This window comes from Tachyglossus aculeatus, chromosome 21, assembly GCF_015852505.1.
Source record: "Tachyglossus aculeatus isolate mTacAcu1 chromosome 21, mTacAcu1.pri, whole genome shotgun sequence".
NCBI classification, from domain to species: domain Eukaryota; kingdom Metazoa; phylum Chordata; class Mammalia; order Monotremata; family Tachyglossidae; genus Tachyglossus; species Tachyglossus aculeatus.
The window spans coordinates 38,855,052-38,868,275 of NC_052086.1; the positions used below are offsets into that span (position 1 = coordinate 38,855,052).

Sequence of the window (13,224 nt, forward strand, 5' to 3'; positions counted from 1 at the left end):
GCTGCCTCTGCTTTGCCTCCCCTTCACCACGTCCATCCCGGAGGCCCGGCCTCGGGACGGCCCGCCCTTCCTCGCCCTACGGCCTACGCGCTTCCTTGGTTTCCCTCCCTCCCCAACCCCGGGGTCAGCGTGGCTGGACCGCCCCCCTTTCTCCCCCTCCGCCAGCCCGCTGCGGGCGGACATCCCCCGACACGGGAAGTGTTTCGGGCAGCGGGAGTCACAAGAGCACTAATGTGGTATTTTTAGCACTCCCGTGACCGCAACTCCCGGCGGCCCTCGGGGTCGCAGCCGTCCCGAGCCACCCGAGCGAGGTCGGGGGCCACCGATGGCACGCACGGACACCCAACGCGGCGACGGCGGTCTGGCCCGAGTGACCTCTGACCCCCCCGTCTCCCTCTCCTGCACGGCCCCCGCTCCCACCAAGCGGAGCTTTGGTGCGGGAGCCAAGAGGGGAAGGGCCGCAGGGCCCATCGGTGGCAGATGAGGTACTCCAATTGGTGGTCCCAGCAAATAATAATAATAATAATGGCATTTGGGTTGCCAACTTGTACTTCCCAAGCGCTTAGTACAGTGCTCTGCACACAGTAAGCGCTCAATAGATACGATTGATGATGATTTGTTACGCGCTTACTATGTGCCGAGCACTGTTCTAAGCGCTGGGGAGGGATACAAGGTGGTTAAGTTGTCCCACGTGGGGCTCACAGTCTTAATATCCATTTTAATAATAATAATAATGATGGCATTTGTTATGTGCTTACTATGTGCCAAGCACTGTTCTAAGCGCTGGGGAGGGATACAAGGTCATTAAGTTGTCCCACGTGGGGCTCACAGTCTAATCTCCATTTTAATAATAATAATAATAATGATGGCATTTGTTATGTGCTTACTATGTGCCAAGCACTGTTCTAAGCGCTGGGGAGGGATACAAAGCGATTAACTTGTTCCACGTGGGGCTCACAGTCTTAATCTCCATTTTAATAATAATAATAATGATGGCATTTGCTAAGCGCTTACTATGTGCAGAGCACTGTTCTAAGCACTGGGGAGGGATACAAGGTCATTAAGTTGCCCCACGTGGGGCTCACAGTCTTAATCTCCATTTTAATACTACTACTAATAATAATGATGGCATTTGTTAAGCGCTTACTATGTGCCAAGCACTGTTCTAAGCGCTGGGGAGGGATACAAGGCGATTAACTTGTTCCACGTGGGGCTCACAGTCAATCTCCATTTCAATAATAATAATAATGATGGCATTTGCTAAGCGCTTACTATGTGCAGAGCACTGTTCTAAGCGCTGGGGGGGATACAAGGTCATTAAGTTGTCCCACGTGGGGCTCACAGTCTTAATCTCCATTTTAATAATAATAATGATGGCATTTGTTATGCGCTTACTATGTGCCAAGCACTGTTCTAAGCGCTGGGGAGGGATACAAGGTGATTAAGTTGTCCCACGTGGGGCTCACGGTCTTAATCTCCATTTTAATAATAATAATAATGATGGCATTTGTTAAGCGCTTACTACGTGCAGGGCACTGTTCTAAGCGCTGGGGAGGGATACAAGGTGATTAAGTTGCCCCACGTGGGGCTCACAGTCTTAATCTCCATTTTAATAATAATGATGGCATTTGTTATGCGCTTACTATGTGCCGAGCACTGTTCTAAGCGCTGGGGAGGGATACAAGGTGATTAACTTGTTCCACGTGGGGCTCACGGTCTTAATCTCCATTTTAATAATAATAATAATGATGGCATTTGTTAAGCGCTTACTATGTGCAGGGCACTGTTCTAAGCGCTGGGGAGGGATACAAGGTGATTAAGTTGTCCCACATGGGGCTCACAGTCTTAATCTCCATTTTAATGATAATAATAATAATAATGATGGCATTTGTTATGCGCTTACTATGTGCCAAGCACTGTTCTAAGCACTGGGGAGGGATACAAGGCGATTAACTTGTTCCACGTGGGGCTCACAGTCTTAATCTCCATTTTAATAATAATAATAATGATGGCATTTGCTAAGCGCTTACTATGTGCAGAGCACTGTTCTAAGCGCTGGGGGGGATACAAGGTGATTAAGTTGTCCCACGTGAGTCTCACAGTCTTAATCTCCATTTTAATAATAATAATAATAATAATGATGATGATGGCATTTGTTAAGCGCTTACTATGTGCCAAGCACTGTTCTAAGCGCTGGGGAGGGATACAAGGTGATTAAGTTGTCCCACATGGGGCTCACAGTCTTAATCTCCATTTTAATAATAATAATAATGATGGCATTTGTTAAGCGCTTACTATATGCAGAGCACTGTTCTAAGCGCTGGGGAGGGATACAAGGTGATTAAGTTGTCCCACGTGGGGCTCAAAGTCTTAATCTCCATTTTAATAATAATAATAATGATGGCATTTGTTAAGCGCTTACTATGTGCAGAGCACTGTTCTAAGCACTGGGGAGGGATACAAGGTGATTAAGTTGTCCCATGTGGGGCTCACAGTCTTACTCTCCATTTTAATACTACTACTAATAATATTGATGGCATTTGTTAAGCGCTTACTATGTGCAGAGCACTGTTCTAAGCACTGGGGAGGGATACAAGGCGATTAACTTGTTCCACGTGGGGCTCACAGTCTTAATCTCCATTTCAATAATAATAATAATGATGGCATTTGCTAAGCGCTTACTATGTGCTAAGCGCTTACTATGTGCAGAGCACTGTTCTAAGCGCTGGGGGGGATACAAGGTGATTAAGTTGTCCCACGTGGGGCTCACAGTCTTAATCTCCATTTTAATAATAATAATAATAATGATGGCATTTGTTAAGCACTTACTATGTGCCAAACACTGTTCTAAGCGCAGGGGAGGGATACAAGGTGGTTAAGTTGTCCCACGTGGGGCTCACAGTCTTAATCTCCATTTTAATAATAATAATAATGATGGCATTTGTTAAGCGCTTACTATATGCAGAGCACTGTTCTAAGCGCTGGGGGGGATATAAGGTGATTAAGTTGTCCCACGTGGGGCTCAGAGTCTTAATCTCCATTTTAATAATAATAATAATAATAATGATGGCATTTGTTAAGCGCTTACTATGTGCAGAGCACTGTTCTAAGCACTGGGGAGGGATACAAGGTGATTAAGTTGTCCCACGTGGGGCTACAGTCTTAATCTCCATTTTAATAATAATAATAATAATAATAATAATGATGGCATTTGTTAAGCTCTTACTATGTGCCAAGCACTGTTCTAAGCGCTGGAGAGGGATACAAGGTGATCAAGTTGTCCCACGTGGGGCTCACAGTCTTAATCTCCATTTTACAGATGAGGGAACTGAGGCTCAGAGAAGTTAAGTGACTTGCCTAAGGTCACCCAGCAGATACGTGGCGGAGCCAGGATTCGAACCCATGACCTCTGACTCCAAAGCCCGGGCTCTTTCCACTGAGCCACGCACCGTGGTCCTGACTCTGGCTGCATCCGGGGACTGGGCAGCCGGGAAATGCCTAAACCTGCCGGGCCTGCTGCCATTTTACTTGTACATATTTACTATTCTATTTATTTTGTTAATGATGTGGTCTAGAGAAGCAGCTTTGGCTCAGTGGAAAGAGCCCGGGCTTTGGAGTCGGAGGTCATGGGTTCAAATCCCGGCTCCACCACGTCTGCTGTGTGACCTTGGGCAAGTCACAAACTTCTCTGAGCCTGTTCCCTCATCTGTAAAATGGGAATTAAGACTGTGAGCCCCACGTGGGACAACCTGATCACCTTGTATCCCCCCCCCAGCACTTAGAACAGTGCTTTGCACCTAGTAAGCGCTTAACAAATGCCATGATTATTATTATCATTATTATTATCTAGCTTTACTTCTATTTATTCTGATGACTTGACACCTGTCCACATGTTTTGTTTCGTCGTCTGTCTCCCCCTTCTAGACTGTGAGCCTGTTGTAGGATAGGGACCGTCTCTCTAAGTTGCCAACTTGTACTTCCCAAGCTCTTAGTCCAGTGCTCTACACATAGTAAGCGCTCAATAAATACGATTGAATGAATGAACAAATGCCGGACACGCCTCTGGTCTCCTTTGCCCCCCGGGGCCCAGCCCGGGCAGCCCAATTCCGGCCTCCGGCTCCATGTCGAGAAACGCCGCGACTTTGTGGAAAGAGCCCGGGCTTGGGAGTCGGACGACCTGGGTTCCCCTTCCTTCCTCTCCCCCTCGCCCCCCTCTCCATCCCCCCATCTTACCTCCTTCCCTTCCCCACAGCACCTGTATATATGTATATATGGTTGTACATATTTATTACTCTATTTATTTATTTATTATTTTACTTGTACATTTCTATCCTATTTATTTTATTTATTTTTTTTATTCTGTTGGTATGTTTGGTTTTGTTCTCTGTCTCCCCCTTTTAGACTGTGAGCCCGCTGTTGGGTAGGGACTGTCTCTACGTGTTGCCAATTTGTACTTCCCAAGCGCTTAGCACAGTGCTCTGCACATAGGAAGCGCTCAATAAATACGATTGATTGATTGATTGATTCTCAGCCAGTTGCCTTCTGTGTGACCTTGGGCAAGTCACTTCACTCCTCTGGGCCTCGGTTTCCTCAACTGTAAAATGGGGGGTGGAATAATACCCGTTCTCGCTCCTACTCGGACCGGGGGCCCGGCGTGGAACCGGGACTGTGTCCGACCGGATTATCTGGGATCGATCCCAGCGCTCAGACGGTGCTTGGCACATAGTAAGCGCTTTATTATCGTCTCCGGTGACACGCCAGCACCCACCGGCATCGCCCTTTGGACTTGGCCACCGGTCCCTCGTCAGGACTGCTCTTTCCCCGGCCTCCCTGGCAGGAAGGATATTTCGGGGAGGCTGGCTGGCTGGCTAACCCCGGGCACCTTGCCCAGAGCAAACAAGTCCCTGGGCTTTGGCCACCCCATTTGCCAGCTGAGCAAACCGAGGCCGGAAAAGGCCGTATAAAGAGCCCGCTCTGAGCAAGTCATAATAATAATAATAATAACGATAAATTGTGGCACTTGTTAAGTGCTTACTACGTGCCGTGCACTATACTAAGCGCTGGGGTGTGTACGAGCAAATCGGGCTGGACACAATCCCTGTCCCACATAATAATAATAATGTTGGTATTTGTTAAACGCTTACTATCATCATCAATCGTATTTGTTGAGCGCTTACTGTGTGCAGAGCACTGGACTAAGCGCTTGGGAAGTACAAGTTGGAGTCCCTACCCAGCAGTGGGCTCACAGTCTAAAAGGGGGAGGCAGAGAACAAAACCAAACATACTAACAAAATAAAATAAATAGAATAGATATGTACAAGTTAAATAGAGTAATAAATATGTACAAACATATATCCATATATACAGGTGCTGTGGGGAAGGGAAGGAGGTAAGATGGGGGGGATGGAGAGGGGGACGAGGGGGAGAGGAAGGAAGGGGCTCAGTCTGGGAAGGCCTCCTGGAGGAGGTGAGCTCTCAGTATCATCATCATCATCATCATCAATTGTATTTATTGAGCGCTTACTATGTGCAGAGCACTGTACTAAGCGCTTGGGAAGGACAAATTGGCAACATATAGAGACAGTCCCTACCCAACAGTGCGCTCACAGTCTAAAAGGGGGAGACAGAGAACAAAACCAAACATACTAACAAAATAAAATTTTGTTACTAACAAAATAAAATTTCAGTAGGGCCTTGCACTGAGTGCCAAGCACTGTTCTAAGCGCTGGGGTAGATACAAGGTCATCAGGTTGTCCCACGTGGGGCTCACAGTCTTCACCCCCATTTTACAGATGAGGGAACTGAGGCCCAGAGAAGTTAAGTGACTCGCCCAAGGTCACACAGCTGACAAGTGGCAGAGCCGGGATTAGAACCCATGACCTCTGGCTCCCCAGCCCGTGCTCTTTCCACTGAGCCACGCTGCCTCAATCTCCATTTTCCAGATGAGGTCACTGAGGCCCAGAGAAGTGAAGTGACCTCGGACAAGAGGCAGAGCCGGGATTCGAACCCCGGTCCTCCTGACTCTCAGTCCCACCTCAGCTCCTGGAGGGAGACATGGGGCCGTGCCAGCCTCACGGGTGGACAGGGTCCCCGGAGCAGGCAGTCGCCACCCCCGCCGTCCGGGCTGGGGGCTTAGAGAAGCAGCGTGGCTCGGTGGAAAGAGCCCGGGCTTTGGAGTCAGAGGTCATGGGTTCAAATCCCGGCTCCGCCACTTGGCTGTGTGACTTTGGGCAAGTCGCTTCACTTCTCCGGGCCTCAGTTCCCTCATCTGGAAAACGGGGGGGATGAAGACTGTGAGCTCCCTGTGGGACAACCTGATCACCCTGTAACCTCCCCTGCGCTTAGAACAGTGCCTTGCACGTAGTAAGCGCTTAATAAACACCATCATCATCATTATTATTATTATCTATAAATCCAGCTCCCTCCTCCTTCGACTGTAAGCCCTCCTGTGGGACACGGACTGGGCCTAACCCGACTGACTCGTTTCTAGCCCAGCATCTAGGTGGCACGTATCATCATCATCATCAATCGTATTTATTGAGCGCTTACTGTGTGCAGACTACTGTACTAAGCGCTTGGGAAGTACAAATCGGCAACATATAGAGACAGTCCCTACCCAACAGTGGGCTCACAGTCTAAGACACGTAGTGAAGTGTCCTAATTATCACTTGGACGTTTGGAAATGAGACACCCCCGGGCTTAACGAATACCGGAAGGGAAAGGAAAGAGGTAACAGCAGGCTCTCCGCGGGCACCGCGATGAACCCGCCTGCCCCCTGGCATCCACGCTTCCCGGCTCCCCGAGGAAGGGGCATCCTCCTCCCAGGCCAGCCGGCCCATCGGCTCTGGTTAAAAGTGGCGCCTTCCACAGAGCTCCGTCCCCAGAGAGGAGGAGCCGGGCGGCGTCGGCCCTGCCCGGACGCGGCGACGACGGGCGGCGCGTGGCGATGGCATGCGACGTGAGGCGAGCCGCGGGCAGGGATGAGATGGGAGGGCCGCGGATGGCTTGGGGGGGGGACGGAGGGATGGAGGCGCTCACCTCAAAGGCAGGAGGGGGGTACAATCAAAGCTGTAGATACGGGAACTGGGAGACACCACTAGATCAGAAACCAAAGGAGCCAGATAGTGAAAAGCCCCGAGGAGGCAAACTGGAGCCGGGAGAGAGGAGAGAAAACGAGAAGACAGCGGCGTTGAAAAAGACCGAGCCTAGAGCTGAGGGAGGAGGCATTTCCGCCACCCAGGGCGGGAGAGGACTCATTCGATCGCATTTATTGAGCGCTTACTGTGTGCAGAGCACTGTACTAAGCGCTTGGGGGGGATTACGATTCAGGATTAGGGGAGACTGTCGGTGACAGCCCCGGGACCCCACCCTTGAGGCCTTACTAAGGTCACATCTCCTCCGAGAGGTCCTCTGCGATTAAGTCCTCTTTCTTCTAGACTGGGAGCCCGTTGTTGGGTAGGGACCGTCTCTATATGTCGCCAACTTGGACTTCCCCAAGCGCTTAGTACAGTGCTCTGCACACAGTAAGCGCTCAATAAATACGATTGATTGATTGATTGATTGATTGATTTCCCCCATCTTCCCTCTCCCTTCTGCGTCATCCTCGCCTTTGGATCTGTACCTCTTCGGCCGCTTGGTATTCACCCTCAGCTCCCCAGAACTTACGTCCACATCCGTCATCGATTAATTTCCATTAATCAATCAATCAATCGCATTTATTGAGCGCTTACTGTGTGCAGAGCACTGTACTAAGCGCTTGGGAAGTCCCATTAATGTCCCCTCTAGACTGTAAGCTCCCCAGACTGAGCCCCCTTTTTCCTCTCCTCCTCCCCACCCCCACCGCCCTTCCCCTCCCCACAGCACCTGTCTATATGTTTGTTCAGATTTATTACTCTATTTTACTTGTCCATATTTACTATTCTATTGATTTTGTTGATGATGTGCACCTAGCTTTATTTCCATTTATTCTGACGACTTGACAACCGTCCACACGTTTTGCCGTCCGTCTCCCCCTTCTAGACCGTGAGCCCGTCGTCGGGTAGGGACCGTCTCTCGATGTTGCCGACTTGGACTTCCCAAGCGCTTAGTCCAGTGCTCTGCACACAGTAAGCGCGCAATCAGTTCATTCAATCGTATTTACTGAGCGCTTACGGTGCGCAGAGCACTGGACTCAGCGCTTAAACGGTTGAAAGAATGAATGAATAAGCTCGTCGTGGGCAGGGATCGTGTCTACCCACTTATAGTCCCCCAGGCGCTCAGTACAGTGCTCAGCACACAGTCTTGCTCAGTAAATACCACTGATGGGTTGACCCCCCGAGCCATGAGCTGTCACCAACTCCCCGACGCCAGGGAAGGGCAAGGCCATACGAGGCTGCGGCGGTTGCCCTCCCACTATAGTCCCCACGTCCCCCCATTCCTCCGCCGGAGGCCGGCCTTCCCAACCAAGCTCCAAAGGCGGTTTAGCCAGCAGGTGGATTTTCCCTTTCCCAGTTAGGATTCCTCAGGAAGAGCTGTTTAAGAGTCCCGGTCCCGCCCACATCCTGCAGCGACACCGCCTAAATGTCAACGGAGACCAGAAACCGTTGCCGGGGGACCGGGGGCCCGGAGCCATCGCGGGGAGGGAGGAGGCCGCCGTGGCCACCGGTCAGGGCCTCGGATGGGCCTCCCTCATCATCATCATCATCATCAATCGCATTTATTGAGCGCTTACTGTGTGCAGAGCACTGTACTAAGCGCTTGGGAAGTACAAATTGGCAACATCTAGAGACAGTCCCTACCCAACAGTGGGCTCCCAGTCTACAAGGGGGAGACAGAGAACCAAACCAAACATACTAACAAAATAAAATAAATAGGATAGATAGGTACAAGCAAAATAAATAAATAAATAAACCGCTTCAGGCACGGAGACCCGATTCCAAGGAACCTCTGTCCGCGCTTCCCGCTCGGATCCGGCGCCCGAGTCGGAGTCAGTTGGCCCTTGGCCGGGAGAAAGGGGAGCCTGGGCGACGACGGGGAGAGGAAAATGGGAATGGACCATCCAGTCCAGCTTCCCTCGGTGAGGGACGGGAAGGACGGTCGTCGGTGGGCTTTCTTCTCCAGGTCCGGGCCCTCCCCAGAAAAGCCGCCTCGCTGGCCGGACCTCGCTGGCCTCCGGCCAGCCCGTGTCCCCAAACAGCTCCCGCAAAGAGACCCCCGCGGCCCCCCGGCCAGACGTCCCCCCTGCTCCCGTTTACCTGCCAAGCCTCGAGCTGCTGGGAGAGGTTCAGTTTCTGCTGAATGGCGTCCAGCAGCTGACCGTTGAGGGCCATCATGTCAACCTTACACTTGGCTAGTTCCAGCTCCATCGCGTTCTTCCTGAAACAGAGCAGGCCGGGCCGGGCTCACCTCGGAGCGGATTCGCCTTCGCACCCCGGGGGCCGGCCGACTGAGCGGCCGGACGGCCGGCCCTCTCCTCTGATTCATCCAGGACGGGGTGGACGTGGGGCCCGATTCCAGGTCAGTCACTCCTGGAACCTCAGTAAGGCCGGGTTGGGGGTCGGAGGGCGGTGGCGGGGAAGACACTCCTCATGCCCTACTGAGAAGTCACCTCCTCCAGGAGGCCTTCCCAGACTGAGCCCCTTCCTTCCTCTCCCCCTCGTCCATCCCCCCCAACTTACCTCCTTCCCTTCCCCACAGCACCTGTATATATGCTTGTACATATTTGTTACTCTATTTATTTTACTTGCACATATCTATTCTATTTATTTTACTTTGTTAGTATGTTTGGTTTTGTTCTCTGTCTCCCCCTTTTAGACTGTGAGCCCACTGTTGGGTAGGGACTGTCCCTATGTGTTGCCAACTTGCCAAGCGCTTAGAACAGTGCTCTGCACACAGGAAGCGCTCAATAAATACGATTGATGATGATGATGATTTGACAACTGTGCTATTTGTTAAGCGCTTACTATGTGCCAAGAGCTGTTGTAAGCGCTGGGGTAGATAGAGAATAATAGGGTTGGACACAATCCCTGTCCCACATGGGGCTCACAGTCTTGGCGTGGTAGCTAAGGCCCGGGCCTGGGAGTTGGAAGGTCATGGGTTCTAATCCCGGCTCTGCCACTTGTCTGCTGTGTGGCCTTGGGCAAGTCCCTTCAGCTCTCTGGGCCACAGTTACCTCACCTGTAAAATGGGGATTGAGACTGTGAGCCCCACGTGGGACAGGGACTGTGTCCAACCCCACTGGCTTACAGAGAAGCAGCGTGGCTCAGTGGAAAGAGCCTGGGCTTTGGAGTCAGAGGTCACGGGTTCAAATCTTGGCTCCGCCAACTGTCAGCTGTGTGACTTTGGGCAGGTCACTTCACTTCTCTGGGCCTCAGTTCCCTCAGCTGTAAAATGGGGATTGAGACTGTGAGCCCCACATGGGACAACCTGCCTCCCCAGCGCTTAGACAGTGCTTTGCGCATAGTAAGCGCTTAATAAATGCCATCATCATTATTATTATTATTATTATTATTAATAAATACGACTGCCTGATGGCTAGGAGGCAGTGGCAGCTTGTCCCCAGTTTCAGAAGGCAGCAGTTCCACCCCTGATGAGATCATGAGGGGAGACCACTTGTCTTCAGCACGGCTTGGGGTGGGAGAGGGTTTCCTGGTGGGGCTGAGGGCCTCTCAGGGGAGCGAAGCCCCTCGGCCCGAGCCAGGGCGTGGCTCACCGGAAAGACCCCGGGCTTGGGAGTCAGAGGTCACGGGTTCTAATCCCGGCTCCGCCACTTGTCAGCTGGGTGACTCTGGGCAAGTCACTTCACTTCTCTGGGCCTCAGTTCCCTTATCTGTAAAATGGGGATGAAGACTGCGAGCCCCATGTGGGACAGCCTGACTACCTTGTAACCCCCGCCGGCGCTTAGAACAGTGCGTTGCACATAGTAAGCGCTTAATAAATGCCATCATTATTATTAATCCCCATTTTACGGATGAGGGAACTGAAGGCCAGAGAAGCGAAGAGACTTGAACCTCGAAGCCAACAGACAAGAAGCAGCTTGGCGTAGTGGATGGAGCCGGGCCTGGGAATCAGAAGGGTTCCAATCCCAGCTCCCAATCCCAATCCCTCGTATCCTCCCCAGCGCTTGGAACAGTGCTTGGCACATAGTAAGTGCTTAACCATTCCTCCCTTAAATGCTTAACTCTCTTCCTCCCTTCAGGGCCCTACTGAGAGCTCACCTCCTCCAGGAGGCCTTCCCAGACTGAGCCCCTTCCTTCCTCTCCCCTTCGTCCCCCCCATTTTACCTCTTTCCCTTCCCCACAGCACCTGTATATATGTATATATATTTGTACATATTTATTACTGTATTTATTTATCTTACTTGTACATATCTATTCTATTTATTTTATTTTGTCAGTATGTTTGGTTTTGTTCTCTGTCTCCCCCTTCTAGACTGTGAGCCCGCTGTTGGGTAGGGACCATCTCTATAAGTACAAGTGTTGCCGACTTGTACTTCCCAAGCGCTTAGTACAGTGCTCTGCACACAGTAAGCGCTCAATAAATACGATTGATTGATTGATTGATTGATTAACAAACGCCACCACCAAACAGGCATCTCTCTCGGCTCTCTGTCTTTGGGACTGGTGGCCCCAGCGTACTCTAAAATCCGCCCTTTCCTCTCCATCCAAACTGCTCCCACGTTAATACGGTCACTCATCCTATCTTTCCTGGATTTTGTTCTGACGACTTGACGCCTGTCCACATGCTTTGTTTTGCTGTCTGTCTCCCCCTTCTAGACTGTGAGCCCGCTGTTGGGTAGGGGCCGTCTCTAGATGTTGCCGACTTGTCCTTCCCAAGCGCTTAGTCCAGTGCTCCGCACACGGTAAGCGCTCAATAAATACAATTGAGTGAATGAATGAACGGGTTTGTTTGCTGACCTCTCAGCCTCCTGCCTCTCCCCACTCCAGCCCATATTTCACTCTGCTGCCCGGGTCATTTTTTCTACAGGAACGTTCAGGATATGTCACCCCGCTGCTCCTCAAAAGATTTCAGTGGTTGCCCGTTCACCGTGGCTCAGTGGGAAGAGCCCAGGCTTTGGAGTCAAAGGTCATAGGTTCGAATCCCGGCTCCGCCACGTCAGCTGTGTGACCTTGGGCAAGTCAATTAACTTCTCTAAGCCTCAGTTCCCTCATCTGTAAAATGGGGATTAAGACTGTGAGCCCCGCGTGGGACAACCTGATCACCTTGTATCCTCCCGGCGCTTAGAACAGTGCTTTGCACATAGTAAGCGCTTAACAAATGTCATTATTATTATTATTATTCACCTCTGCATCCAACAAAAACTCCGCACCACTGGCTTTCGAGCAGTCCACCACCTCGCCCCCTTCTATGACACCTCCCTTCTCTCCTCCTCCATGCCAGCCCACGCATTCGGCTCCTCTAGTGCCTCTCACCTTCTCACTGTGCCCCTCTCTCGCCGCTGACCCACAGCCCACATCCTGCCTCTGGCCTGGAACGCTCTCCCTCCCCAGATCCGACGGACGATGACTCTCCCCTCCCTTCGAAGCCTTACTGAAGGCCCATCTCCTCCATGCAGCCTTCCCAGATTAAGCCCCGCCTTTCCTCCTCTCCCTCTCCCTTCTGACTTGGATTCCCTTTGCTCTTCCAGCCTCCCAGCCCCAAAGCACTTATGTACATATCTGTAATTTTATTTATCTGTCTCTCCCCACCTAGACCATTGGCTACAGCCTCAAAGCACTTATGTACATATCTGTAATTTTATTTATCTATCTCTCCCCCTCTAGAGCGTAGGCTCCAGCCCCAAAGCACTTATGTACATATCTGTAATTTTATTTGTCTCTCCCCCTCTAGACCGTAGGCTCCAGCCCCAAAGCACTTATGTACATATCTGTAATTTTATTTAACTGTCTCTCCCCTTCTAGACCATTGGCTCCAGCCCCAAAGCACGTATGTACATATCTGTAATTGTATTTATCTGTCTCTCCCCCTCTAGACCGTAGGCTCCAGCCCCAAAGCACTTATGTACATATCTGTAACTTTATTTATCTGTCTCTCCCCCTCTAGACTGTAGGCTCCAGCCCCAAAGCACTTATGTACATATCTGTAATTTTATTTAACTGTCTCTCCCCTTCTAGACCATTGGCTTCAGCCCCAAAGCACGTATGTACATATCTGTAATTTTATTTATGTGTCTCTCCCCCTCTAGACCGTAGGCTCCAGTTCCAAAGCACTTATGTACATATCTGT

At 50.9% G+C, this 13,224-nt stretch overlaps 1 protein-coding gene across 1 annotated transcript in view; it reads right to left on the reverse strand.

The window, feature by feature from the left end:
• The window catches only part of BICDL1 (BICD family like cargo adaptor 1), a 131,098-nt gene that overhangs the window by 4,448 nt on the left and 113,426 nt on the right, over positions 1-13,224 (reverse strand). The window contains exon 11 of the mRNA XM_038762753.1: positions 9,234-9,354. Coding sequence (XP_038618681.1) covers positions 9,234-9,354 — 121 coding nt within the window. The remainder of the gene's footprint in view (positions 1-9,233; positions 9,355-13,224) is intronic.